The 26,940-nt window shown below is 33.0% G+C and overlaps 2 protein-coding genes across 5 annotated transcripts in view; both read right to left on the minus strand.

The window, feature by feature from the left end:
* Positions 1-10,321, minus strand: LOC145307302 (E3 ubiquitin-protein ligase RNF181-like). Its single transcript, XM_080149664.1, has 7 exons — positions 10,239-10,321; positions 9,343-9,471; positions 8,782-8,848; positions 7,796-7,831; positions 2,418-2,529; positions 2,118-2,239; positions 1-367 (listed from the first exon to the last, which is right to left on the minus strand). The coding sequence occupies exons 2-7, from the start codon at positions 9,410-9,412 to the stop codon at positions 301-303; spliced, it is 474 nt and encodes a 157-aa protein (XP_080005790.1). The 5' UTR covers positions 9,413-9,471; positions 10,239-10,321; the 3' UTR covers positions 1-300.
* LOC145307299 (acidic leucine-rich nuclear phosphoprotein 32 family member A-like) overlaps positions 10,307-26,940 on the minus strand; it is a 22,424-nt gene continuing 5,790 nt past the window's right edge. For 2 of the 4 annotated variants that reach the window (XM_080149659.1, XM_080149660.1), the window contains exons 3-12: positions 23,391-23,439; positions 21,716-21,786; positions 20,930-21,011; positions 20,079-20,179; positions 18,614-18,700; positions 17,002-17,106; positions 16,203-16,278; positions 15,454-15,549; positions 14,694-14,748; positions 13,810-13,955 (exon numbers count right to left, since the gene is read on the minus strand). In XM_080149659.1, the coding sequence (XP_080005785.1) occupies positions 13,916-13,955; positions 14,694-14,748; positions 15,454-15,549; positions 16,203-16,278; positions 17,002-17,106; positions 18,614-18,700; positions 20,079-20,179; positions 20,930-21,011; positions 21,716-21,786; positions 23,391-23,439 (762 nt within the window). In that variant the 3' untranslated portion in view covers positions 13,810-13,915. Of the gene's footprint in view, positions 13,632-13,809; positions 13,956-14,693; positions 14,749-15,453; positions 15,550-16,202; positions 16,279-17,001; positions 17,107-18,613; positions 18,701-20,078; positions 20,180-20,929; positions 21,012-21,715; positions 21,787-23,390; positions 23,440-26,940 lie in introns of those variants that run through there. The other 2 variants (XR_013875387.1, XR_013875386.1) reach the window with 2 other exon arrangements.

The following is a 26,940-nucleotide window of genomic DNA, read 5'->3' on the forward strand; positions in this document are numbered from 1 at the left end:
CACCCCCCCCCCCATGATAACAAAATAGGTGCAAGGGCAGACATTAGTAAGCAGAATCATATGTCGTCTTTATTACTAAGTGGAATATAATATCGTCTTTATTAGAAAGTGGAATCAAATGTTCTCTTTATTAGAAAGTGGAATCAAATGTCGTATTTAATAGAAAGTGGAATCAAATATTGTCATTATTAGTTAGGAGAATCAAATATCGTCTTTATTACTAAGTGGAATCAAATATTGTCTTTATCAGTAAGCGAAATCAAATGTCGCCCTATTAGTAAACAGAAACAAAGTCGTCTTCTATCCGAACATGGAGTTATGCAGGGCTTCCAAGTCTGCCTCTCTCTCCTTCTCCCGTTTCTTCTGCCTATAAATTAAAATTCTTATATAAAAGTAACAGGATGTCCGTCTGTCTGTGTGTAGTGAAGGATAGTGCTAACCGCTTTACAGAAGTAGTTTTCCGGTGTCAGATAATCCATTTTTGAAATAAATTGAAAATTATGGAGAATCGAGGTAGTTTTTGTTTATTTGTTAGTCAGTTTAGGTTGGGATATATTGTTTACTAAATAGCCCTACAAGGTTATGCACCCCACAGGGGTTAGGCATAGAAAAAAAGAAATACCCACCCCACCATTCCTTATTTTCAATTTTTTTTCACAATGAAGGTTAGAGAGGGGAAGGATTATCATCCAGATAATTGTAAGCTGTTATCAGTTTTTTCTCTACAGTGAAGCATCTCATAGGTCCAGGAAAGGTTTGTAACTATTTTAGGTTAAGGTACATTTACCCTTTTAAAGGGAGTGTGAACGTAATAATTTCTCATCTGATTATCAAATCATAACATTTTCTAAGCACATTTCACTACACTGATCAACCAAAAACGTCCTATTAACAAAAATATGCAGGAATAATGCCTTGATTTTATGGTATTTTGGGAGGGAAAAAGGAAAAAACAGGGAAAATCTGAACATTTTTGTTTCTTATAATGTTTGTAGGGATATTTAACTTGTCATATATAGTTGAAACAATTTACTTACTGTTAAGGATTTACAAAGGGTTGAATCTCACAGGTTATTTAAAATAATAATATCCTTTTTTATTGTGTTGGACAATAAATAACCCATTTTGGAGAATTAGTTTACACTTTTATCAGATTGTTTATAAAGAAATATTGCGTCTTTATTATTTACAAATTTGTAATTAAAGTTGGGCGAGAGATGGGCCATCTAAAGTTAATTGGATACTAATAAAAAACCTGTTTCTAAATTTGTTATTGTATTTGGTTTTCAATAAAAAATATTGCTTATTTTATCAATTTCTAAGTAACTAGGTATACATTGGTTTAAAGCAAGGATTATGTTAAAAGTCAGCTTAACCGTAAGGAAAAATCAAGAACTATGTGAAAAAGTTTAATTTTAGCTATAATGGGAGAAAATAGCAATTTAATGCACATTTTATATAATACGGAAAATTTCTTCCTTTCCCTGTACCTTATAAAAATCGTCGGAAAAAGCCGTTTTTTAAGCAAACAAAAGCGCGTTTTGCTCTATCTGAGAGATATTATGAATGAGATAATGTTAAGATTTGATATTAAGATGAGAAAAATTTACGTTCACAGTCCCTTTAAGTTAAAATGCCCCTAGAAAAAAATAAATCAGCCAATTTTTGTATTTAACTTGTGGCAGGACAACATAATACCCCCCCCCCCCCCCTCCTCCTTAGTTAGGTACCTGAGAACATTATGATAAAAAGATAATCTAGAAACATACTTTCTAAATCAGCCAATAGGAAAAACCTGCCCATGGTATTGGTTGAAACACACACACACCCACACACACTCTAACAATCACACACCCACACAGACACAGACACACACACACTCACACCTACCTCTGTAGCTCCTCCCAGTCAGGATCAGCTGATGGCAGACTGGCCCGGCACAACGGACACACAGACAGACACACACACACACACACTAACACACACACACAAACACACACCTACACAGACACACACACACACACACACACCCACACACACACACACACACCTACCTCTGTAGCTCCTCCCAGTCAGGATCAGCACACACACAGACACAGACACACACACACCCCTACCTCTGAAGCTCCTCCCAGTCAGGATCAGCTGATGGCAGACTGGCCCGGCACAGCGGACAGGAACAGGTTTTCTCCAGCCAGGGCACCAGACACGTGGCATGGAAACTGTGGCCGCATTTCAACTAGATAGATAGATAAAAATTTTGGAAAAGCTACTCTGAAAATGCCCCTTAAGAGGCGTTGCCATAAAGGAACTATTCTCCTATTCTGAAACCAACCAATCAAACTATAATAAAAGTACCCAAAGTATTGAGATATAAAACTTTGGGTACAACAAACCATCCTTCCCCAAAACCGTACCTGTAGATATTGATCTTGTAATTCATATTTCTTGAGACAAATTGGACACTCCGAGTCTAACAGTTTACAGCCTTCATCTACACACTCGCGTTCCAGTGATTCAATATAGGACCTAAAAATATTAGAGTAAAACACTAGAGGAAGAAAGGGTTAAATAACTGTATCTCCCCATCGCATCAACCTTGTGTAACCTTTCTATTGGGTTGTTGAAAATCAACCAATGGTGTTGTCTATATTAACACAGCCAAGTAGCAGAAAACAATTTAGAAGCAGACGAAAAAGGTAATTGCAAAAAGATGGGAGGTATGCTATAGATCTGTTCTAAAAACAAGGAAAGATTGTAATAGGAATCAATATTCAAAAAATCAGATGAATAGGAGAAATATATGAAATAATTTTTCTTTTAAAATGGACGTACTGACTTTCTGGTAACGATTATAGAGTTGCTTCGCTTTCTAACTCATACCTAACTACTATAAGAATCATCATGCAAAGTTTGAAATCAATAGGGTAATTTTAAAATTTCTTGTTTATTAATGAAATCCAATAATTCAATAAATGACCTAAAAACAAGGAAACGTCAGAGGACCTAGTATGCTACATTGGGGCACTCCTCTATCAGGGAGGGAGGAGACATTAGGCTGTTTAAAGTTTTATAGTAATGTTTTCTTTTTTGTTGACAACCTTGTGGACTTCAATTAATTTTGATTGGTTGATTTGTTTAGTTGTGTGTCCAAACGTTTCAATCACTAATTGTAATCTAAAGAAGGGGTAATTAACATTGGGGATTTACATCAATTTATCGGCCATTGTCTTCTCGTTACAACGATTCAATAAGGACCTAAAAACATGGAAAAATTGTAACTCTGTACCTTGTTGTCCTAGGAATCAATATTACAATTACCATAACAATAGGAAAATTTTATGACATAAATTTTGTTTTATCAAAAAGGTTAAAAATTAACATGTTTAAAATGGACGTACTCACTTTCTGGAAACGATCAGAGAGTTGTATGCTTTCTAAATTGTACCTAATGGTCATAGTAAATCATCATGTAAAGTTTGAAATCAATAAGATAATTCTAACATTTCTTGTTTAATAATGAAATCCAATAATTCAATAAATGACCTAAAAACAAGGAAACGTCAGAGGACCTAGTATGCTACCTTGGGGCACTCCACCTTACTATAATCCTTATATAAAAGTAACAGGATGTCTTTGTGTCTGTCTGTACCGAAGGATCCCGCTAAGCGCTGAAGTTTTATATGAATCATCATTCAAAGATTGAAATCGAAAGAGCAATTCTATCATGACTAAATTAACGAAAAGAGTTATCCTTAATGGACGGACCTACCCTAATTTTAGAAAAGCTTTATTTTTAACAAGGAAATATCACAGTAGGTACCTAGTACGCTACCTTGGGACACTCCACTATACTACAGCATGACCCTCGAAAAAGTATTTTTAAGCATCTGCAGCCCATATTTCTCAATGAATTATCAAAAAATGTATATGTCCTTGTTCTCTGTAGATTTCCACATAAGTAGATATAAAAATATTTTTTTTTACATCAATTAACAGCTGAGATTTTAAAGCCAAAGTTTTGAAAAAGTGGCCGAGGAAAAAGTAACTTTTCAAGATAAATGTTTTTTTTTTAAAGTGAAATGACGTGTTTTCCTCATAATTTCAATACTTTTTATAAAACTTATATAAAGATGTTTCCAAGAAATTTATTTCATGCTGAAAGCACTTTTTTCACTTGCTCTAAAAGGCATTTTTAGATTAGTGTAAATTGCAAAAACACCCTTACAGAAAGAAATCCTATAAAAAATAGTAGCAAATTGAAAGTTTACATAAACAGAAATCAAACACTTTTTATTTTATCAAAATAAGTTAAAAAACAAAAAAGTTACAGCTTTAAACTTTTATTAAACATTTAACACTTTAAATGATTTTTATGTGTCTTAGATTAATTTGATGAGTGGGCATGAATTTATTGGTAAAGGTGGCGCTAATCCTTCCGGTAATGAGCATAAATTGGGGAGGGGTTTATTTAAGGTCATATTAATAAGTGGGAGATATTATAAGATTTGAGGGAAAATGGTTATAAGAAAAATGTATTCAGTAAAATTTGAAAAGTAGTTTTTTATATGTAAAAGTAACGTTTTTTAATGCAATAAAAATGTATCAATTGTAAACTTGCTCTTCTTTCTTATTTGTTTTTTAACTGGTTGATAAAAAGTAATATACTAATAAAAAACTAAGAAATATTTAGTAATATCCAGTTTCTCAAGCACTTTTTCCAAACTTTGGCTTTAAAAATCTCGGCTGTTAATTGATGTAAAAAAATATTTTGATATCCTTTGATGTAGAAAATTATAGAGAACAAGTACATATGAATCTTTTAATATTTTATTGAGAAATATAGGCTGCAGATGCTTAAAAATACTTTTTCGAGGGTCATGCTGTATAAGATAAACAATTTAGAAATACTTAGTTTTTAGGATTTTATTATTGTGATGCATTGTACCTTGTTGTCATAGGAATCAGTATACAAATATTATCCTTATAATAAAGTAACAGTAACCCCCCCCCCCCTACCTCAAGTGTCCATAAAGACCCTGAAAGCCTCTAAGGGCGTAGTCGCTTGTAAAAACATATAAACATTAGGTACAATTTAGAAGTTGTCCTTACGTCCGTAAGAGATAATTTTATTGCCCCAAGAGGTTTGATCAACCTATTTTTTCGTATTTTAGATTTAAAAGAAATTTTTTTTTTTTGGGGGGGGATTTTTTTTTTTTTGGGGGGGGGTGGTTAGTCGACTCCGTTATTTTAATTTTAGTTATTAAAAAAATTTTGTTTTTTTTTGGGGGGTGTTTGTGTCCCACCCCCAAGAAAATAGTTATAAACCCTCCCGGGACCTATGAGAAGCTACTCTTTAAAGGAGAACCCGATCGGTTCAGCGGTTAGCGAGATCCTTCGGTACAAACAGACAAACAAACAAACAGACAGACAGCGTTCTACTTTGTATTATAGGCATGATAGAAATGTTCTTTCAATTTCAAAAATTTTCTGGCGCTTCGCGCCAAAAATGTTTACTACTTAATTAATCCAACTAGATTTTAGAATTATTACCAATACATTTTCTAACTTATGTAGAAAAAGTCAGTGATCTAAAGGGATAAGCCAATGGCCGATAAATTGGTGTTCATTCCCAATGATGATACACAAAATTTCCCCTTTTGCAGATTAAAATTAGTGGTTGAAACGTTTGAACACTCAACCTCATGAATCAATCAACCAAAACCTACTAAATTTTAGAATTATTACAAATACATTTTTTAACTTATGCAGGAAAAGCCAGCGATCTAAAGGGATAAGACAATGGTCGATAAATTAGTGTACATCCCCAATGATGACACACAAAATTTTCCTTTTTTTAGATTAAAGTTATAGGTTGAAACGTTTGAACACTCAAATAAAGAATCAATTAAACAAAATCCTATAAAGTCCCCAAACATGATAAGCCACAAAAAAAATCGTTATTATAAAACTTTGGGGACTACTGTAATAACAGCCCAATGTCCTCTCCCTCCCCGAGGAAAAGTTGTAATCTGTTTATGCCTGTACATAACAAAACAGGTCATGGGAAGCATTTTTTGTTTCATTGGCGAAGGTACTCTATAATTCATTTTGTCTAGCTATCTGTCAGTCAGTCTGTAACACTATGGGGGAAACGTTATTTTCTCGGCTCCTATTCAAGAAAGACAGCTGAAATTTTCTTCAGAGTTCGAATAAGTTAACATTCTACATATTTCCATCAAATTTCATTGAGATTTGCATTTTGGTTGGGGTGCTTGAACAATTCCTAAATTTTCTAATTTTTGTGATTTTCTTTACTCATATTTAAGATAAACAGCTGTAAATTTCAGGGATTGTATAAATTTTCATTCTAATTCATTTCCACCTAATTCCATTGAGATTTGCTAATTGGATGGGGAGTTAGATTAATTCCTAGATTTTCATATAATAATATATGTTTTTAAAAGTTTAGGTGTTTTATTTTATTAAGTTTGTTATGACACTGCTCTATTGTTATTTTTTGATGTCCATTCTTAACTTTTGAGCTTTGGTACTTATGGATGTTGTCATCCTTTTTTTATAATATAAAATTTTTACTGAAGAAATAAATTATTTATATAATATAAGTATTTGAAAAAGAAAAATTTGCGCTTCACGCTATTTTAAATTGCTTTTTAAAAGCGCAGCTTTTCTATAATTAGGGTCGTTCTGTTCTTCCGTCCGTACGTAATGGATAGCTTTTTTCGTATATTTAGGCATGTTAGAATTGTCCTATCGATTTAAAACTTTGCTTGATCATTCCTGTATTGTTAGGACCAACTTAGAAAGCATAGCAATTCTATAATCGTTACCAGAATGTCCATTTTAATTTTAAACATGTTATTTTTTTACTTTTTTAACAACAAATATTTATGAGATATAATTGTCCGATTGATCTGATTTTTGGAATACTGATTCTTAGGACAACAAAGTACTATGTTATAATCGAAACATCTCTATAATCAAGTCCTAAAAATGTAAGTATATCCTGTATTTAAGCAGTTTTTCAACAAATTTACTTACAATTTTGTAACAACATTTATACATTAACATTCTGATTATTCAGTTCTGACACTCTACAAATGTTAATGTTCATTTGTCCTACCGTTTTAGAGCTTCGCTTTTATGGATGTTGTCATCCTTGTTATCACATATTATATTTTCTTGTTATTTCTATTAAATCATTTGTAAACATAAAATATTTTAACAAAAAAATTTGCGCGCCAATTTACAAATACATTTCAAACTTTTATCCAAGTAATTTTCTCACAACTGTTCGTCTGTTTTAATGAACCACTGTATTCAAGTATTTGGGAGAAGGGGAAAAAGCAAGGACGTCCAAGCTTTTTATTTGGGGGAGGGTTAAAAACTAAAAATTTGTGGCACCCCCAATATCCTTTGATACTTTGATTTAGGGAGGGGGGCAAAATTTAGCAAAATGTTCAAAATGCCCCCCCCTAGACAAAGTGCTTCGCACGCCATTGGAAACGGTTATCAGCCATACTGAAAAAGCAAGTATTACAGACAATTTTCCACAAATATTAAAATAAAAAACATAAAATTTAAACCTGTTTTGTTAACCCGGTCCTTTTGCATTTCTGGGCTAACAAACCTGATTTAAATCTCATAATTTTTCATTTTCATAACCGCAGTAAGCTGTGTGTATTTGTGTATTAACATTGGGGATGTACATCAATTTATCGGCTATTGTTTTATCCCTTTAGATCCCTGAGAAAAAAAAAAAACTATTACTCACTTTGACGTAGGGGGAGGAGGTCTGTCCGCAAACATACTGAAAAACAAAAAAAAATTGTAAATAAATTTGTTGTGAAATTGCGTAAATACAGTAAATTTTATTATATGACGTATTATTTAACATCCATAAAACGGTAGGATATACAAATATTAACACTCGTAGAGTGTCAGAACTGAATAATCAGAATATAATGTATAAAAGTTAAAACTAAATTGTAAATAAATTTGTTGCGAAATATGGTAAATTCAACATTGGTCATACTCAAAAATCCCCCTTATGTAGATTAAAATTAATGGTTGAAACGTTTGAATATTCAACTTAATTAATCACCCAAAGTTCACTGAAGTCCCCAAAGTTGGTAGGACAAAAAATAAGAAAACGTTAATATAAAACTTTGGGGACTAGTGTAATAAACAGCCCATTGTCCCCTCTCTCACTACCACATAGGTAATCAAAATTTTTAAATAATTTTGTCGACCTCTTAATTTTAAAAATCCTCCCCTCAGTCTGTTTTGGCTATGTAATTAACTTTCGAACTTGATAAAAGCTTGCATTGAAATAAATCAACACTTTGTAATGGAGAACCATATCGGTTCAGCGGTAACGAGATCCTTCTGTACAGACTGACAGACAGACGGACAATCAGGGAGGAAGCGGACATTGGGCTGTTCATTACACTAGTCCCCAAAGTTTTATAATAACGTACGCTCAACAACCTTGGAGACTTTTTATTGAATTTTGATTGGTTGGTTCTTGAAGTGTTCTACGTTTTAACCACTAATTGTAATCTACAGAAGGGGTATTTTGTGTATCATCATTGGGGATGTACAGTACATCAATTTATCGGCCATTATTAGATACATGTATTTTTTAGTAATTTATTGTTCCATATAATACACAGCTTTCCGCGGATATTATGCGGATAGCATGTCTGAGAACCGGTTCTTATCCAGCGGATATTTTAATCGGTTTTGAATATTATTTACCTGGCAAATTCATTGTGCTGCCAGTTGCCAGTGAGGATTAAAAATCTAGCAAACTCCAGCAAATCAACTAAAATTATATAAAAATAACAGGATGTCTGTTTGTCTGTTGGTTAAGATCTCGGCAACCGCTGGACCTAAATGGTTCTCCATTATAGTGATACCTATTACAACAAGGTATAATGTTATAAGCAAAGCATCTCTATAATCCTAAGTCTTAAAAATGTAAATATTCTACATTTAAATTTATTATGGTTGGGCCAGATATCCGGCTGATTTCTAATGTCGGATATTCGGTATCCGATCGGATATCAGACATACTTCGGATATCCGGCAAATTACCGGATATCCGGCCGGATAACCTCCTATCCGGCATAGGAAATTAGGCTAATTAAGCAAAGTGACCAAACGTTGCAACCACTTATTATAATCTACTGAAGTTGGTATTTTATAGTTATTTATAGTTCCGTATTACAAACAGCTATCCGCGGATAGTATGCGGATAGTATGACTGAGAACCGGTTCTAGTCCAGCGGATATTAATTGGGTTTAAAAAAGCCTCACCTGGCCTACTGGATGCTTCTCCTGTATCTGGCAAAGGATCGCAGTTATGCTCATCAAAATAGCTGGACATTCTGGAACCACTGAACCGATATAGTGTAGCTTCTTATCTGGACAGTCAGCTGCTGAGATCTGAAAGGATAAGACAATGGTCGATTAATTGATGTACATCCCCAATAATTTTGATACATAAAATTACCCCTTCTGTAGATTACAACAAATGGTTGAAACGTTTGGACACTTGACTTAATTGAACAACCAATCAGTGTTGTTACGTAAACATATAAGAAAACGTTATTAGTTACCTCTAGAGGCGAAGCCGCTAGTACTAACAAAAAGTAACAAGATGCCTGTGTGTACTGTAGCCAAATCTCTTCTTTTTGTCCAAACACCCGGGATATTAGGGTAAGTAACACCCAACAGAAAACCAACGAATGCACGACCTTTGTCAAGAAGTTCCAACTGTGCAATTGCATGGTAATGAGTTGCGCCTATTTTGGGGCCAAGGCATTCCCCCCCTTTACTCTGTCTATAAATTTCGCGCATCTGACTTGGCAGCAAGTAGGAACCATTTTTAACGTCTTTAATTATGATGCAGTATTGAGACGAGATTCGAACTTATCACCTCCCCGACCGTCAAGCGGATGTTAAGTATAAATAGATTAGGGTTGGGCCAGATATCCAGCCATATTCAATATCCGGCCGGATATTTGGCTGATTTATAATGCCGGATATCCGGTTAACCTGCCGGATATCCGGAGCTTTGCCGGATAACGGGGCATTTTCAATATCTGGCCGGATACTGGATATCCGGCATTAGAAATCGGCCGGATATCCGGTTTCTGGTATCCGCCCAAAAAAAGTATCCGGCGTAAACCTAATATTTAAAACCTACCTACCTAAATTTACTTCGAGCACTCGTACTAATCTGCCAAATTTTTTCAATTTTTAAACATTTTTTTAAAAATTCTAAAAGTATAATTTTAACATGTTTAGTTTGGTTCAATTGTTGAAAAAATTCACATTTTATGATATAATTTTATTTCCAGTATGGCTTCCAAACCGATTAATATCCGCTGGATTAGAACCGGTTCTCAGCCATATACATATCATGTATAGCATCGTATTACAGACAGTTTTCCACAAAAATATTTAGATAAAAATCATAAAATTAATGCCAGTTTTGTTAGCCCTTAGTGGCTTAAGGTATAATTCCTATATTTTTCATTTTAATACCCGCGGAAAGCTATCTATAATACGATACGATAAACAAATATTCCATAGCAAAATATTCTCATTCGCTAGTGTAGACAATTATTCACCCCCGCCTATAGTAGCGTTTGAGTAAGGGGGGTATTTTAGCCCGCTACAAGTTTTACTTCATTAAAGACCATGAAAATCTGGAGTAAGATCCAAGTAATAAATTCATAATATCATTTCCTATACACTATACAAAGGGGGATTCTTTAAAAAAATTGGGTCGCTACTTGCTGGTGTGGCAAACTTGTTTTTGTGAAAAATCCTCTAAAATCACATAAAAAATCTACACAAAAAAAAATCTTGTGTTAATAACAATTCTATGATGTTATTTATGTTGTCAACTGGCGAAAAAAAGATATTTTGACAATGTATTTTAGTTTTCTATAAATATAATAATAATACTATATCTGCCTTATTATATTTTATAACAGTTCAGTAGGTACCTAAATAACTTTCAGTAGGTATCTAAATAGAAAATACCTTTCAGTAGGTACCTAAAAAGTAAATACCTTCCAGTAGGTACCTAAATACCTTTCAATAGGTACCTAAATAGAAAATACCTTTCAGTAGGTACCTATCTAATTTCTTTAAAGAAACCAAATCATTTAAAACAGAAGGGATCAGTGGCGTGCAGAGGATTTTGCCAATATTTTTACACCCCCTTTTTGCTTTAGACACCCCCCTTAAATCCAAATCGAAGGGGTTGTATTTGAGTGATTTGGGGGGTGGATTTTTTTAACCCCCATAGAGTGGAGTATATCAGCGGGGGGGGGGGGGGATAGACCATTATTAAACCTTCTGCACGTCTCTGAAAGGCTTACATAGTTATACAGCATACTACAAGTTTTAAAAAATACTTTGTTTGATACAAAAAATACATCATTTATACCTAATGCTTGGGGGGGGGGGGGTGATTCCTTTAACAATACTTCATTCTTGATGATACTTTTATTTTTTGAATAAGATAAAGTTTAAATACATTTTGTTCTAAACATCAGAAACATCTTAACATCCCCCCCAAAAAAATTTCCTTTAACAAATATCTTATTTTAAAAACAAATGCTATAATTAATTTTACTGCAGGTTACAGAGATATATCAATGAAAGATAATTTCTATTTTGTTATGTTTTATATTCCTGTACTAGCGGCTACGCCCCTAGAGGCCTCTAGTGGCCTTTAAATGTTTATTTTTTTTTATTTTAAATATCTAATTTGAGAAATAACTTGTCTATGTTATCATTAATTGTTAAATTCATGCATCTAAGCAGCGCGACTACGTAGGGCGACTATGCTAGCGACACTATGCGGCGGAAATATTTAATATTTTTGATTTTATTGTGATTTCTCTTTGGAGGGTGGTGGTACCCTCCCCCAAAATAGTTAAAAACCTTCCCGGAAATCTACCCTGTTAAGGAGAACCCAATCGGTTCAGCGGTTAGCGAGATCCTTTGGTACAGACACACAGATACACACACAGACACACATACAAACATCCTGTTACTTTAGTATAAGGATTACAAAGAATTATTAAAAATATACAAAAAAAAACATATTTTTGTCAAGGGGGGGGGGGGGTCTATTCACGAACGAGAACATGCCGAAGGAGGAGCCGAAGGCCCAGGTTAACACAAATTGTACTAATTTTATGATTTTTATTTTAATATCCACGGAAAATTGTCTGTAACATCACTTGCTCTCATTCGTGTTTAGTTCCCTTTGAGATTTTAGTATATAATAAAAAGTAGGTAGCTAATAGGGTTGGACCGGATATCCGGCCATTTTTAATATCCGGCCGGATACCGGAATCTTTCTAATGCCGGATATTTGGTAATTTGCCGGATATCGGGCCAATTACTATATCCGGCCAGAAACCGGATATCCGGCATTATAAATCAGCCGGATATCCAGAATCAGCTAAAAAAGTATCCGGCCCAACCCTAGTAGCTAAAAAAAAATAAAAATTATATAGCGCAGCAATAACAAAACAAAATTTAAAATTCTAATTGCGCGGCTTGTGTTAATAGTAGAAAAATTCTATGCATATACCGTTAGAACCGCTATGAACTCTATTTTTTGGAATTATAAGAATGGTTTCTGTGCTACGTATAGTTATGGAGCTTCGTGGCAAAATGTCCCAACTGACCTAAAACTTGTCTTGCAAGTATATCACTAATATTAGAGAATAGGATGTGCATACATTTTTTGCGCGGCTTGTGTATGTAATAGAAAATAGAAAAGTGTTAAAAATGTCCACATTTTTTTTGCACACTTGATTAATGAAATTTGGCCGGACAAACGTAAAAATCCTTATTATAAAATAGCTAGACTACTAAAAATATACAGATTTTGCAAAATTCATTAAAAATGATTTTTTTGTGTCGGATCCCTAACTATATATGAAGGAAGGTTTAAGGGGTGTTTCAGGGGGGGGGGGAGAGGATATTTTAATTCATAATAATTAAGGTTGGGCCAGATACCTTTTTGGCCGGATATCTGGCTGATTTCTAATTCCGGATATCCGGCCGACGTTCGATATCCGGCAAATTACCGAATATCCATCCGGATAACCTGATATCAGGCATGTAAAATCATTTGAATAACCGGTATCCGGCCGGATATTGAAAATTGCCGGAAATCCAGCCCTTCCCTAATAATAATCCATATTACCCCCCCCCCCCTTACAAGGTAATTTTAGTCAATAACAATTAAAACAAACTCCTCCCTTTGTATCTTAAAATATCAAAATTAGAAAAGTGATAATATATCCAAATGATACAACTTTGCTTTTATTATCAGTCCAAAAATTGATATAACTATTACAGCATATTAGCAATTGAATGTTATGGGCAAAATAGTTTTTTCTTTGGAAGCAATATCACTTCCTAGTTTAATAATAATTGTACTTTACTATGTTGTATTGTATGTTTATTAGGGTGGGTCAATTTTAACATTTTTCATCCAGAGGTGTATTAAAAATCATGTGCAAGTTTCCACTTTGTTCTCGGATGAAAAGGTCCCAAATGAACCCACCCTAATGATGGGCGGGTCGATTTTTAACATTTTACATCCAGTGGTGTATCATACTTTTATTTATGTGCAAGTTCCCGCTTTAGTCTCTGATAAAAAGGTCCAAAATAAACCCACTCTAATGATGGGCGGGTCAATTTTTAACATTTTTCATCCAAAGGTGTATTATACTTTTAAAAATCATGTACAAGTTCCCGCTTTGGCCTTGGATAAAAAGGTTCCAAATAGACCCACCCTAATGTATGTATGTATAGGGATGAAATACAATATGTGTTTTCTTCTCTTTGTCTACCCAGTCTCCTCTTCTTCGTGTTTCCGTTTCTTTCCCCTAAATACATTTAGGAATAGGGTTGGGCGGGATACCGGATATCTGGGTGATTTCTAATGCCAATATCCTTTATCTGGCCAACGTTCTATATCCGACAAATTACTGGATAACCAGATATCCAGCATTAGAAATCAGCCAGATATCCAGTATCCAGATAGTTTCAATATCTGGTATCCAGCCAGATATTGAAAATGGCCAAAACAGATATCTGGCCCAACCCTATATCGGAGAGAACCTAACAGAGAGCATCACAAGAGAGAACATAACAGAGAACATCATAAGAGAGAACTTAACAGAGAGCATCATAAGAGAGAACCTAACAGAGAGCACCATAAGAAAGAACCTAACAGAGAGCATCATAAGAGAGAACCTAACAGAAAGCATCATAAGAGAGAACCTAACAGAGAGCATCATAAGAGAGAACCTAACAGAGAGCATCATAAGAGAGAACCTAACAGAGAGCATCATATGAGAGAATCTAACAGAGAGAGGGGACAATGGGCTGCTTATTACACTAGTGAATTTTGGTTTGTTGATCATTAGGTTGAGTGTTATAACATTCCAATTACTAATTTTAATCTACAGAAGGAGTAAATTTTTGTATCATCATTGGGGATGTACATCAATATATCGGTCATTGTATAACAGAGAGCATATAACAGAGAACCTAACAGAGAACATCATAACAGAGAACAATAAACATCACTACTAAGATAAAAACTGAATTCAATTGTTTACCTTAGTTCAGACTGGTTTACTTCATCTTCAGAATCATCTAATTCATGATCATCATCTACATAAACAAATTTCTTTAAAGGATAGAAGAAAGAAAACAAGGATGACCACATCCATAAAAGCAAAGCTCTGAAATGGTAGGACAAACGATCATTAACACTTGCACAAATGAACATTAACACTTGTAGAGTGTCAAAACTGAATAATTAGAATAAAATGTATAAAAGTTGAAACAAAAATGTAAGTAAATTTGTTGAAAAACTTCTTGAATACAGGATAATGTCTAAGGACATACTGACATTTTTAGGACTTAATTATAAAGATGTTTCTCTACCTAATAAAAATGTACTTTGTTGTCCTAGGAAGCAGTATTTAAAAAAACAGATCAATTGGATTATTATTTCACAAAATTTTTTTATTTTAATAAGTTAAAAATCAAAATGCTACCTTGGAGCGCTCCACTATCTATCTATCTATAATATTGTCCCTAATTCCATTATGGCTACCAAAATGCTACCTTAGGGCACTCCACTAACTTTCTAACTATAATTTAGTCTTTATTTGCATTACAGCTACTAAAATACTACCTTGGGGCACTCCACTATCTATCTATCTATAAAGATGTCCTTATATGCACTATAGCTACTAAAATGCAACCTTGGTGCACTCCACTTACAATATCTAACTATCTATGTTGTCCCTAATTGCATTACAGCCACCAAAATGCTACCTTGGGGCACTACCTATATATCTACTTGCTAACCTGGTTCAACTCCATCCTCATTGAAATCCTCATCTCCTTCACTATCCTCCAGGTTACCATCTCCATACAGGGCTGACAAACCAGGTCCATCATCCTCTAAAGATACAGAACAAATTCAATGTGAAGTTTAGAGCCCAAAAGTCTTAATTTTGTCTATCATCATACATTACCTTATCTCTAAAGATATCTGGAAAAATGCCCAAAAGTAAACAAGATAACCTTCATTTTTAATGAAAACAATTGCCTTTTTAAAACAGAAAAAAGATATCCGTGTTAAGACAACTTTAGACATGCAAAACTTCATTTTTCGTCCATTGTCTCATTCTCATCCCTTAAGATCCCAGTAGTAGAATGCCATTATCTATAATATGCTATTACGGGGGTAGGGATTTTTTTTGAAGTACAAACCTAAAATTTTCATATTTTTCATGAGTAAAAACCTTTTGTTCATAATTGGGGATGAAGTTGTACATCAATTTATCACCCATTGTCTTATCCCTTATCATCCGAGGGTTGATTCCAGGGATCTACAAGGCAAAGCCAATAGCTGTAAAATGATGTTCATAATTACCCATTCTTTAAATCAAAATTAATGGTTGAAATGTTTAGAAACTCAACTTATTGAACTTATCAATCAAAATTTAAGAAAATACCCCAAAGTTGATAATCCAACGAATAAGAAAAAGTTATTTTAAAACTTTGGGGATTAGTGTAATGAACAGGCAAATGTCCCCTCACTCCCTGCTCACCTTCTCCACTTTCCTCCTCTTCCTCTCCCTCTGAAATCTCTTCCTCCTCAAGATCCTCCTCACAATCAACAACCTCCTTAATAATAATGCTGAAATATTGCTGGTGACAAACACTTCCTCCTGGTTCCATGGATTATTCCAAGGTTCCTGGATCTAGCATTGCAAGAAATAATCCAATGACCTAGGATTAAGAGGAATAAGGTGAAATATTGCTGGTATCGATTGATTCCTGGTTGCTAGGATTATTAAAAGGTTCCTGGATCTAGCATTGCAAACAATAATCCAGTGACCTAGGATTAAGGGGGAAATTTGTGTTGCTGGATCCAGGAACCTTGTAACTATCCTAGAAACCAGCAAGCGTTTGTAACCAGCAATATTTCACCATGAACTACACTAGGCCAAAGCATTTTAATTAGATAACTACCTCCCTCCTTTTTTTAATGACATTTTCCGTCTGCTAGTAAATTGTTTTCTGCTACTTGGCTGTGTTAATATCCCTGACACGATTGGTTGATTTTCAATGACCCCAATTGAGAGTTTGCACAAGAACATTGTGATTGGGAAATACAGTTATTTAACCCCTTCTTCCTCTGGTATTTTATCTAATGCTTGGGGAACCATTGTGCATGGCCTACACGTTCTAAGAAGAAATAACTGGCAATGTTGATGCTAAATCATCCATTCAACCAAATATACCTAAGGGTTTTTCTAGAAAAGTCTGTGGACAATTGAAAAGTCTAGTTTTAACCAGTTAAATCATGGAAAAAACAGAATTTTCAAACAAAAGTTAAATTCTGACCTTGCTTGAATTCCCGTTCACTGCTTGGCTGTCTCCCTCACCCCCGCCCCCCTCCTCTCCCTCTCCTTCTTCATCAGAGCTGGGCGCCTCATTCCCTTCCTTGTCCTAAAAGAGATAGTTGCATGAAGTGCATTTAACAACGGGGTAGTTGCACGAAGTGCATTTAAACTTGAATTTAGTGAACTGCATATTTTTTTTCGTTCAAAAGTTTAAACTAAATCTATAGGACATATATTTCAAAGAATTTATATTTTCTATAGGTAGTTTTAAGAATATCAAGACTTAAAAATCATATATTGAGGATACACAGAGTGTTTTTTTTAATAGGACAAAAGTATTGCTTAATATAACCCACTTGCCATTGACATAAATTAATAATCTATATCTTAATTTCTTCATTAGGTTGGGAAATTTTGTATAAAAAAAAAATACTTGGCGATTTTCAACAAATTCTGCCTTAACGACTAATTTAGTGATGTCTAATTGTTTGTTATTTATTGTAATACAAAATCATATAGGTATGTTTGATGGTATACTGGTAACTTATGCTTAAAATCATTTTTCTGACATGCACTTCATGCAACTATCCATTTAATTGCAAGCAAAAGTTACAAGAACACCATCTAACATACATAATTTTGTATTACAATAAATTGCAATTAATAGTCATCATGCCGTTTTTTTTGTGAAAACAGGAAGGACTTTTATGTTGCAAATGTCCATAAAAAATGATTTTCAAGTCTTGTCTTGATAATTTTAAAACTACCTAGTAGATAATTGAAATTCTTACAAATATATGTCCTATAGATGTAGTTTAAACTATTGAACTATAAAAAAATATGCTGTTCATTAAATTCAAGTTTAAATGCACTTTGTGCAACTACCCCCTTTGAGAACTTTAACTACCAACAAGGATGACAACATCCATAATGAGCAAAGCACAAAAAAATCATGGATTGGACAAGCATACAAAGTTATAGAGCAGATATTCAGTTGTCATTAAAAAAGCCAAAAAAGTGAGAGTATAGTAGGTATGCAATAACTAAAATAAAATATTTCATCCATAATAAAAAAAAGTAGGTTTAGGTCTTTGAATTATGACTGACAGACACATGAAGGTAGAACTAGATTTGCATACAATAAGAATTTCTAAAAAATAAGGATGACAAAATTTGTGATATTTTGGAAACAAAATACTAAATAAACATGTGGGTTGAAGGCTGGCAAATTATGAAACAAAAGAATTATCACTCATTAATGTTCAGACAGTCAAACATAAGGATAAAAGACTAAAACATTGGCTAGGTTTGGTGACACCACCCCCCATTGCCCCTTTATTTTACATCCCCGGGGGGAGATACCGCATCTTATCATAAGAGGCAATGTCAGTTATTTTCATGACATCATCGTATTTTCTCAGTAGCTTTTGATAGGTTAGGTAAATGTTATTGTTCATGGTTGCCCCGCAGGGTTAGAGCCTCTGAAGGAGCTAGAAATAGGAGAAAAGCTACTGTGAAAATTCGACCAAACGCCCCTTAAGAGGCGATGCCACAAAATAAACCCGAATGTCAAAGCCCCTTAAGAGGCAATGTCAGACAAACCAACTCTCTACCTGTCCATCAACAACTTTGAGCTGGGGCAACAATTCAAAAACTTGACTTCTGTACTTCTCCAGCTCACTGATGGGGGTGTTCAGTAACTAAAATTTAAATAAGTTAAGGGTGTAAAGAAAAAAAAGGATGACAACATCCATGAGTAGCAAATCTCAAAAATATACATGGATATAAAAAAAATCATGAAAACCTAAAAATCTAGGATACGATCTAGCAACCCAATTATTAAGGTAATTTTGATTAAACTTGTTTGAAATATGTAGAATGTAAACATGTTAAATCATTACAAATTTCAGCTGTCTATCTTGAATAGGAGCCGAGAAAATCATATTTCCCGCATTTGGTGTCTAACAGACAGACAGACATTTCGAATTATAGAGTGGCTGCCCTACTAAAAACCAAGTGCTCACAATTTGAACTGTCTTAATTATTTAGAATCTTGGTGATCGAGTTTTAATGGAATATGAGAATGACTTTCGGGTGTAGTCCCTTCCGTGGCAACGCTCCTTAAGGGGCGATTCTTCTTTTTTTTCACAGCAGCTTTTCTCCTATGGGGGGCTCTAACCCTACGGGCCCAATTGCCTAACCCTGTGGGGCAATCACCTAACCCAATATAACCTAACCTAACCTATCAAAAGCCATTTTAAAAATACAACGAATCGGCCCTTAAGGGCCGTTGCCACGAAAGGGATTTCTATAGACACCGTAACCAAGTTTCTAACTCAATCCTAGACAGTTTGGCATAGCACTAGCCAAACCCGTCAAAAATTGGGAAGGCGGTTATGTTGTTTTGGGATATCGATGTTTGACAGGTCTGTCTTTTGCACCACATCGTCTAGGATTCAGTTAGGTACCTAGCTAAGGTGTCTATAGAAAGGTATTTACATGTTCCATTAAAAGCTCTCAACATTCTGGGGTGTATCACCAGATTTTAAATACTTTTAAAAATAGGTACCTAAGGATTTAGGTAGGGTTAAACCATATATCCAGTGAGGCAGGATTTCCGGCCCTTTTCAATATCGGGCCGGATAACGGATATCCGGCTGATTTATAATGCCAGATATCCGGCAATTTGCCGGATATAAGGCGTTGGCCAGATATCCGGCCTAACCATAGATTTAGGGCATCTCTATTCATACGCTGGTACAAGACAACCAACAAAAAGTGCTGTAAGATAGATAGATAGATAAATAGTTAAATAAACAATATAGATAGATGAATAGATAGTTAGATAGATAGAGAGGTTACATGTTACCTCAAGATCTGACATCTTTTCCAGTTTAGCGAGCGGTTCCAGCATTGACAAATGCTTCAATTTGTTTATATAACCCCCCCCCCCCCTTTAAAATCCTTTGTAAAGTGTGAGTTTCAACTCCGTTAATTAACCTTGAGATTTCAAAAATTTGTTGAAAAAGTTTATTACTGGCTATCTGTAGCCGGGCTATCTGTATCCTAACCAGTTACCTCAAGATGTGACAACTTCTCCAGTTTAGCAAGGGGTTCCAGCACTGACAAATCCTTCAATTTGTTTCCACTCAGGCACAGGTGCGTTAATCTGGGACAATCTAAAGTTATTATTGTTATTATTTTTGGGCCAAGTGCAGTTCATGAAGAAATATTGCTGGTAACGAATGCTTCCTAGTTCTTAGGATTATTACAAGGTTCCTGGATCTAGCATAGCAAGAAATAATCCAGTGACCTGGGATTAAGGGGAAAATTCGTGCTGCTGGATCCAGGAATCTTGTATTAATCCCAAGAACCAGGAAGCATTCGTTACCAGCAATAATTCACCATGAACATCCTTCAATTTGTTTCCACTCAGGTGTTAAACTGGGACAATTTAAAGTTTTTTTTATGGTTATTTATGGGCCAAGTGCAGTTCATGGTGAAATATTGCTGGTAACGAATGCTTCCTAATTCCTGGGATTATTAGTATTACAAGGATCCTGGATCCAGCAGCACACATATATTCCTAAATACTTCGTTCCTGTTAGCTAGCATCCTGCAAATATTTCAACTAATGCTAGATCAAGGAACCTTGTAATAATCCAAAGAACCAGCAATAATTCACCATGAACATCCTTCAATTTGTGTTAAAATTTTTTTTTACTATTTTCCAGTATGGCTTCAAATCCATACTGAAAAATCATGTATCATAGGTAAATATTAAAATAAAAATTCTAAAATTAATACCAGTTTCGTTAACCCGAGCCTTCGGCCCCTTTAGGATAACAAAACCACAACAAAATATTTGTATAGAGTTTGCGGTAATCATGTTTCCCCTAAACGTAGCTGGGCAGTGCAACTTTGGGTACCTTGTATGTGATGAAGGCCGTTTGAGATTCTGTTCTCACTAACATCCAACTTCTCCAAGTTGGTCAGAGATTTACCAGGGAATCCTGCGCAGATTAGGTATACAAAATGTTTTAATAGGTATTATTGGTGGAAAGTTTGTAGTACAGTGCTTGAGTGGAACCAAATAATCAAAATTTAATAGAAGTACCTAGGTACCTAAAGTGGCCTAGATTTTGAAATTAGGTCACTGTTTGGAATCAACCAATTTAGATTCAATAATGTAAACAAACGAATTAGATTATTATAACTTTCTCTCGGGAGAGAGGTGGTTCCCTCCCCCAAAATAGTTATAAACCTTCCAGGGATCTATGAGAAGCTACCTGTTAAGGAGAATCTGATCAGTTGTACGGTTAGCGAGATCCTTCGGTACAAACACACAGACAAACAGACAGACAGACATCCTGTTACTTTAGTATAAGGATATCCTCAATTGCAAAATTACAAAAAAAAATATTGGTGGCAAAGTTTGTAGATCAAGTATCCATAGTTTATAAACCAAAATGTTTATATAACTTTGGGTACCAGTGTAATTTACAGTCTAATGTCCCCTACCTGCCTCACTTAATAGTAAACCCCACCCACAAAATATCCTTTTTAAAAAAGTATCACAATGTACGCCTGTCTGCCATTAGCCCCCCCCCCCCCCAGGAAATCCTTTTTCTTTTTATAACTAAATTATAAAGAGTGGGGGGAGGCCCCCCAAATCAAGTGCCCCTAGAGGCTTCGCTAATTTTGTATAATCTGTTTCCTTTGAATGATGTGAGTCCAGCAGAAATTACGCTTAATCTTGTCAAATTAACAAACTCTTCGGTCAAACCTGAAATTAAAATTAAATGAAAACTGAGAACTGTATGAACTTAACTAACGGCTACGCCCCTAGAGGCCTCTAATGGCACTGTAAATATTTTTATTTATTTCATGTTTATGTTGCGTTCAAGTCTCTACGAAATTTTCGTTTTTTTTGTGATTTCTCTTGGAGGGTGGTGGCACCCTTCCCAAAATAGTTACAAACCTTCCTGGGCTATAAGAAGCTACCCTGTTAGCAAGATAAATCGGTACAAACAGAGAAACAAACAAACAGACAGACATCCTATTACTTTATTTAAGGATAATAAGGTTTTTGTTTTTAAGACGCACAAAAACTGCATCGAGCAGATTCGTATACATATTAGGAATCTTGACTAAAAATTGCAGCTGTCTATCTTCAATGGCAGTTGAGAAAATCATATTTCTCCAACAATAACGTTTTTGTCTTTTAAGCATGACCGACAAACAGACGGACAAAATAATGTATAGAGTATATGCACATATATAACAGAAATCTTCACTAAAAATATCAGCTTTCTATTTTCGATATCAGCCGAGAAAAACAGACAAAATGCACATATATAATAGCACTAAAGTAAAATAAATTAACAAAAAAAGTACTGAGAAGCATTTCTTTTTCAAAAAGTCCTAAAAATAGCCAAAAACCTTCTAAAACGCCGTCTGACCGCCATGGATGTTTTATAGTTAATTATGCTCCATAATAGTGGGAATGTTGCTCAATCTTAAATAGAAGCCGAGAAAATCATTCCCCCATACCGTTAAGACGGACGGACTGTGAATTGTAGCGTAGCTTCGCTTCTAAAGGATGACAAAATCCATGGATGATTAAGAGATCTAAAGGGATAAGACAAAGACCGATAAATTATGTACATCCCCAATGATGATTCACAAAATTACCTCATCTGTAGATTAAGAATAATAATTGAAACTTTGGACACTCAACTTAATAAACCAATCAAATTCACTAAAGTCCCCAAAGTTATTAAGCCAACGAATAAGAAGAAGTTATTATTTTACTTTAGACTATTCTAATAAACAGCCCTGTGGGAATCTTCACTGATATTTACACAGAGAGGGAGGGGACAGTGGGCTGTTTATAACACTAGTCTCCTAAGTTTTATAATAACGTTTTCTTATTCCTTGGCTTAACAACTTTGGGGACTTTAATTAAATTCTGATTGATTCATTTATTAAGTTAAGTGTTCAAACGTTTCAACCACTACAGAAGTGGTAAAGAGATAGGTAGGTTTCTGGTATAATCCGTAAAGGTGTGTTTTAAGGCTTCAAAATAGTAGTAGAGCGATAATATTCACTAAATATGTGTATTTCTTATTGAAAAGAACTACATATAAACAAAATTTCTTAAGTTAACATAAATTTTTATCGTTCTACTTCTGTTTTTAACTTAGAACACATAACCCTTACGGATTCTGCTAGAAACCTACCCCTCTCTTTGTGTAATGAATGTACATCAATTTATCGGCCATTGTCTTATCCCTCTATTGTATGGTTATTCTGTATTATAGACAGCTATCCGCGGATAGTATGCCTGAGAACCGGTTCTAATCCAGCGGATATTAATCGGATATTTACCTTCAAATTCTCCTACAGTTCTGCAGTTGTCCAAGTTAAGTTCGTGAACCTAAACAAATAGATAGATAGATAGATAGATTTATAAATTCAGATAGATAGATAGATTTATACATTCAGATAGATAGATAGATTTATAAATTCAGATAGATAGATAGATTTATACATTCAGATAGATAGATAGATTTATACATTCAGATAGATAGATAGATTTATACATTCAGATAGATAGATAGATTTATATATTCAGATAGATAGATAGATTTATACATTCAGATAGATAGATAGATTTATACATTCAGATAGATAGATAGATTTATACATTCAGATAGATAGATAGATTTATATATTCAGATAGATAGATAGATTTATACATTCAGATAGATAGATAGATTTATACATTCAGATAGATAGATAGACTTATACATTCAGATAGATAGATAGATTTATACATTCAGATAGATAGATAGATTTATACATTCAGATAGATAGATAGATTTATACATTCAGATAGATAGATAGATTTATACATTCAGATAGATAGATAGACTTATACATTCAGATAGATAGATAGATTTATACATTCAGATAGATAGATAGATTTATACATTCAGATAGATAGATAGATTTATACATTCAGATAGATAGATAGATTTATACTTTCAGATAAATAGATAGATTTATACATTCAGATAGATAGATAGATTTATACATTCAGATAGATAGATAGATTTATACATTCAGATAGATAGATAGATTTATACTTTCAGATAAATAGATAGATTTATACATTCAGATAGATAGATAGATTTATACATTCAGATAGATAGATAGATTTATACATTCAGATAGATAGATAGATTTATACATTCAGATAGATAGATAGACTTATACATTCAGATAGATAGATAGATTTATACATTCAGATAGATAGATAGATTTATACATTCAGATAGATAGATAGATTTATACATTCAGATAGATAGATAGATTTATACTTTCAGATAAATAGATAGATTTATACATTCAGATAGATAGATAGATTTATACATTCAGATAGATAGATAGATTTATACATTCAGATAGATAGATAGACTTATACATTCAGATAGATAGATAGATTTATACATTCAGATAGATAGATAGATTTATACATTCAGATAGATAGATAGATTTATACTTTCAGATAGATAGATAGATTTATACATTCAGATAGATAGATAGATTTATATATTCAGATAGATAGATAGATTTATACATTCAGATAGATAGATAGATTTATACATTCAGATAGATAGATAGACTTATACATTCAGATAGATAGATAGATTTATACATTCAGATAGATAGATAGATTTATACATTCAGATAGATAGATAGATTTATACATTCAGATAGATAGATAGATTTATACATTCAGATAGATAGATAGACTTATACATTCAGATAGATAGATAGATTTATACATTCAGATAGATAGATAGATTTATACATTCAGATAGATAGATAGATTTATACATTCAGATAGATAGATAGATTTATACTTTCAGATAAATAGATAGATTTATACATTCAGATAGATAGATAGATTTATACATTCAGATAGATAGATAGATTTATACATTCAGATAGATAGATAGATTTATACTTTCAGATAAATAGATAGATTTATACATTCAGATAGATAGATAGATTTATACATTCAGATAGATAGATAGATTTATACATTCAGATAGATAGATAGATTTATACATTCAGATAGATAGATAGACTTATACATTCAGATAGATAGATAGATTTATACATTCAGATAGATAGATAGATTTATACATTCAGATAGATAGATAGATTTATACATTCAGATAGATAGATAGATTTATACTTTCAGATAAATAGATAGATTTATACATTCAGATAGATAGATAGATTTATACATTCAGATAGATAGATAGATTTATACTTTCAGATAAATAGATAGATTTATACATTCAGATAGATAGATAGATTTATACATTCAGATAGATAGATAGATTTATACATTCAGATAGATAGATAGACTTATACATTCAGATAGATAGATAGATTTATACATTCAGATAGATAGATAGATTTATACATTCAGATAGATAGATAGATTTATACATTCAGATAGATAGATAGATTTATACTTTCAGATAAATAGATAGATTTATACATTCAGATAGATAGATAGATTTATACATTCAGATAGATAGATAGATTTATACATTCAGATAGATAGATAGATTTATACATTCAGATAGATAGATAGATTTATACATTCAGATAGATAGATAGATTTATACATTCAGATAGATAGATAGATTTATACATTCAGATAGATAGATAGATTTATACTTCAGATAAATAGATAGATTTATACATTCAGATAGATAGATAGATTTATACATTCAGATAGATAGATAGATTTATACATTCAGATAGATAGATAGATTTATAATTATATTCAGATAAATAGATAGATTTATAGATTCAGATAGATAGATAGATTTATACATTCAGATAGATAGATAGATTTATACTTTCAGATAAATAGATAGATTTATACATTCAGATAGATAGATAGATTTATACATTCAGATAGATAGATAGATTTATACATTCAGATAGATAGATAGATTTATACTTTCAGATAAATAGATAGATTTATACATTCAGATAGATAGATAGATTTATACATTCAGATAGATAGATAGATTTATACATTCAGATAGATAGATAGATTTATACATTCAGATAGATAGATAGACTTATACATTCAGATAGATAGATAGATTTATACATTCAGATAGATAGATAGATTTATACATTCAGATAGATAGATAGATTTATACATTCAGATAGATAGATAGATTTATACTTTCAGATAAATAGATAGATTTATACATTCAGATAGATAGATAGATTTATACATTCAGATAGATAGATAGATTTATACTTTCAGATAAATAGATAGATTTATACATTCAGATAGATAGATAGATTTATACATTCAGATAGATAGATAGATTTATACATTCAGATAGATAGATAGACTTATACATTCAGATAGATAGATAGATTTATACATTCAGATAGATAGATAGATTTATACATTCAGATAGATAGATAGATTTATACATTCAGATAGATAGATAGATTTATACTTTCAGATAAATAGATAGATTTATACATTCAGATAGATAGATAGATTTATACATTCAGATAGATAGATAGATTTATACATTCAGATAGATAGATAGATTTATACATTCAGATAGATAGATAGATTTATACATTCAGATAGATAGATAGATTTATACATTCAGATAGATAGATAGATTTATACATTCAGATAGATAGATAGATTTATACTTTCAGATAAATAGATAGATTTATACATTCAGATAGATAGATAGATTTATACATTCAGATAGATAGATAGATTTATACATTCAGATAGATAGATAGATTTATAATTATATTCAGATAAATAGATAGATTTATAGATTCAGATAGATAGATAGATTTATAC

Source organism: Acartia tonsa, chromosome 15 (genome assembly GCF_053477335.1).
Source record: "Acartia tonsa isolate MP-2025a chromosome 15, ASM5347733v1, whole genome shotgun sequence".
NCBI classification, from domain to species: domain Eukaryota; kingdom Metazoa; phylum Arthropoda; class Copepoda; order Calanoida; family Acartiidae; genus Acartia; species Acartia tonsa.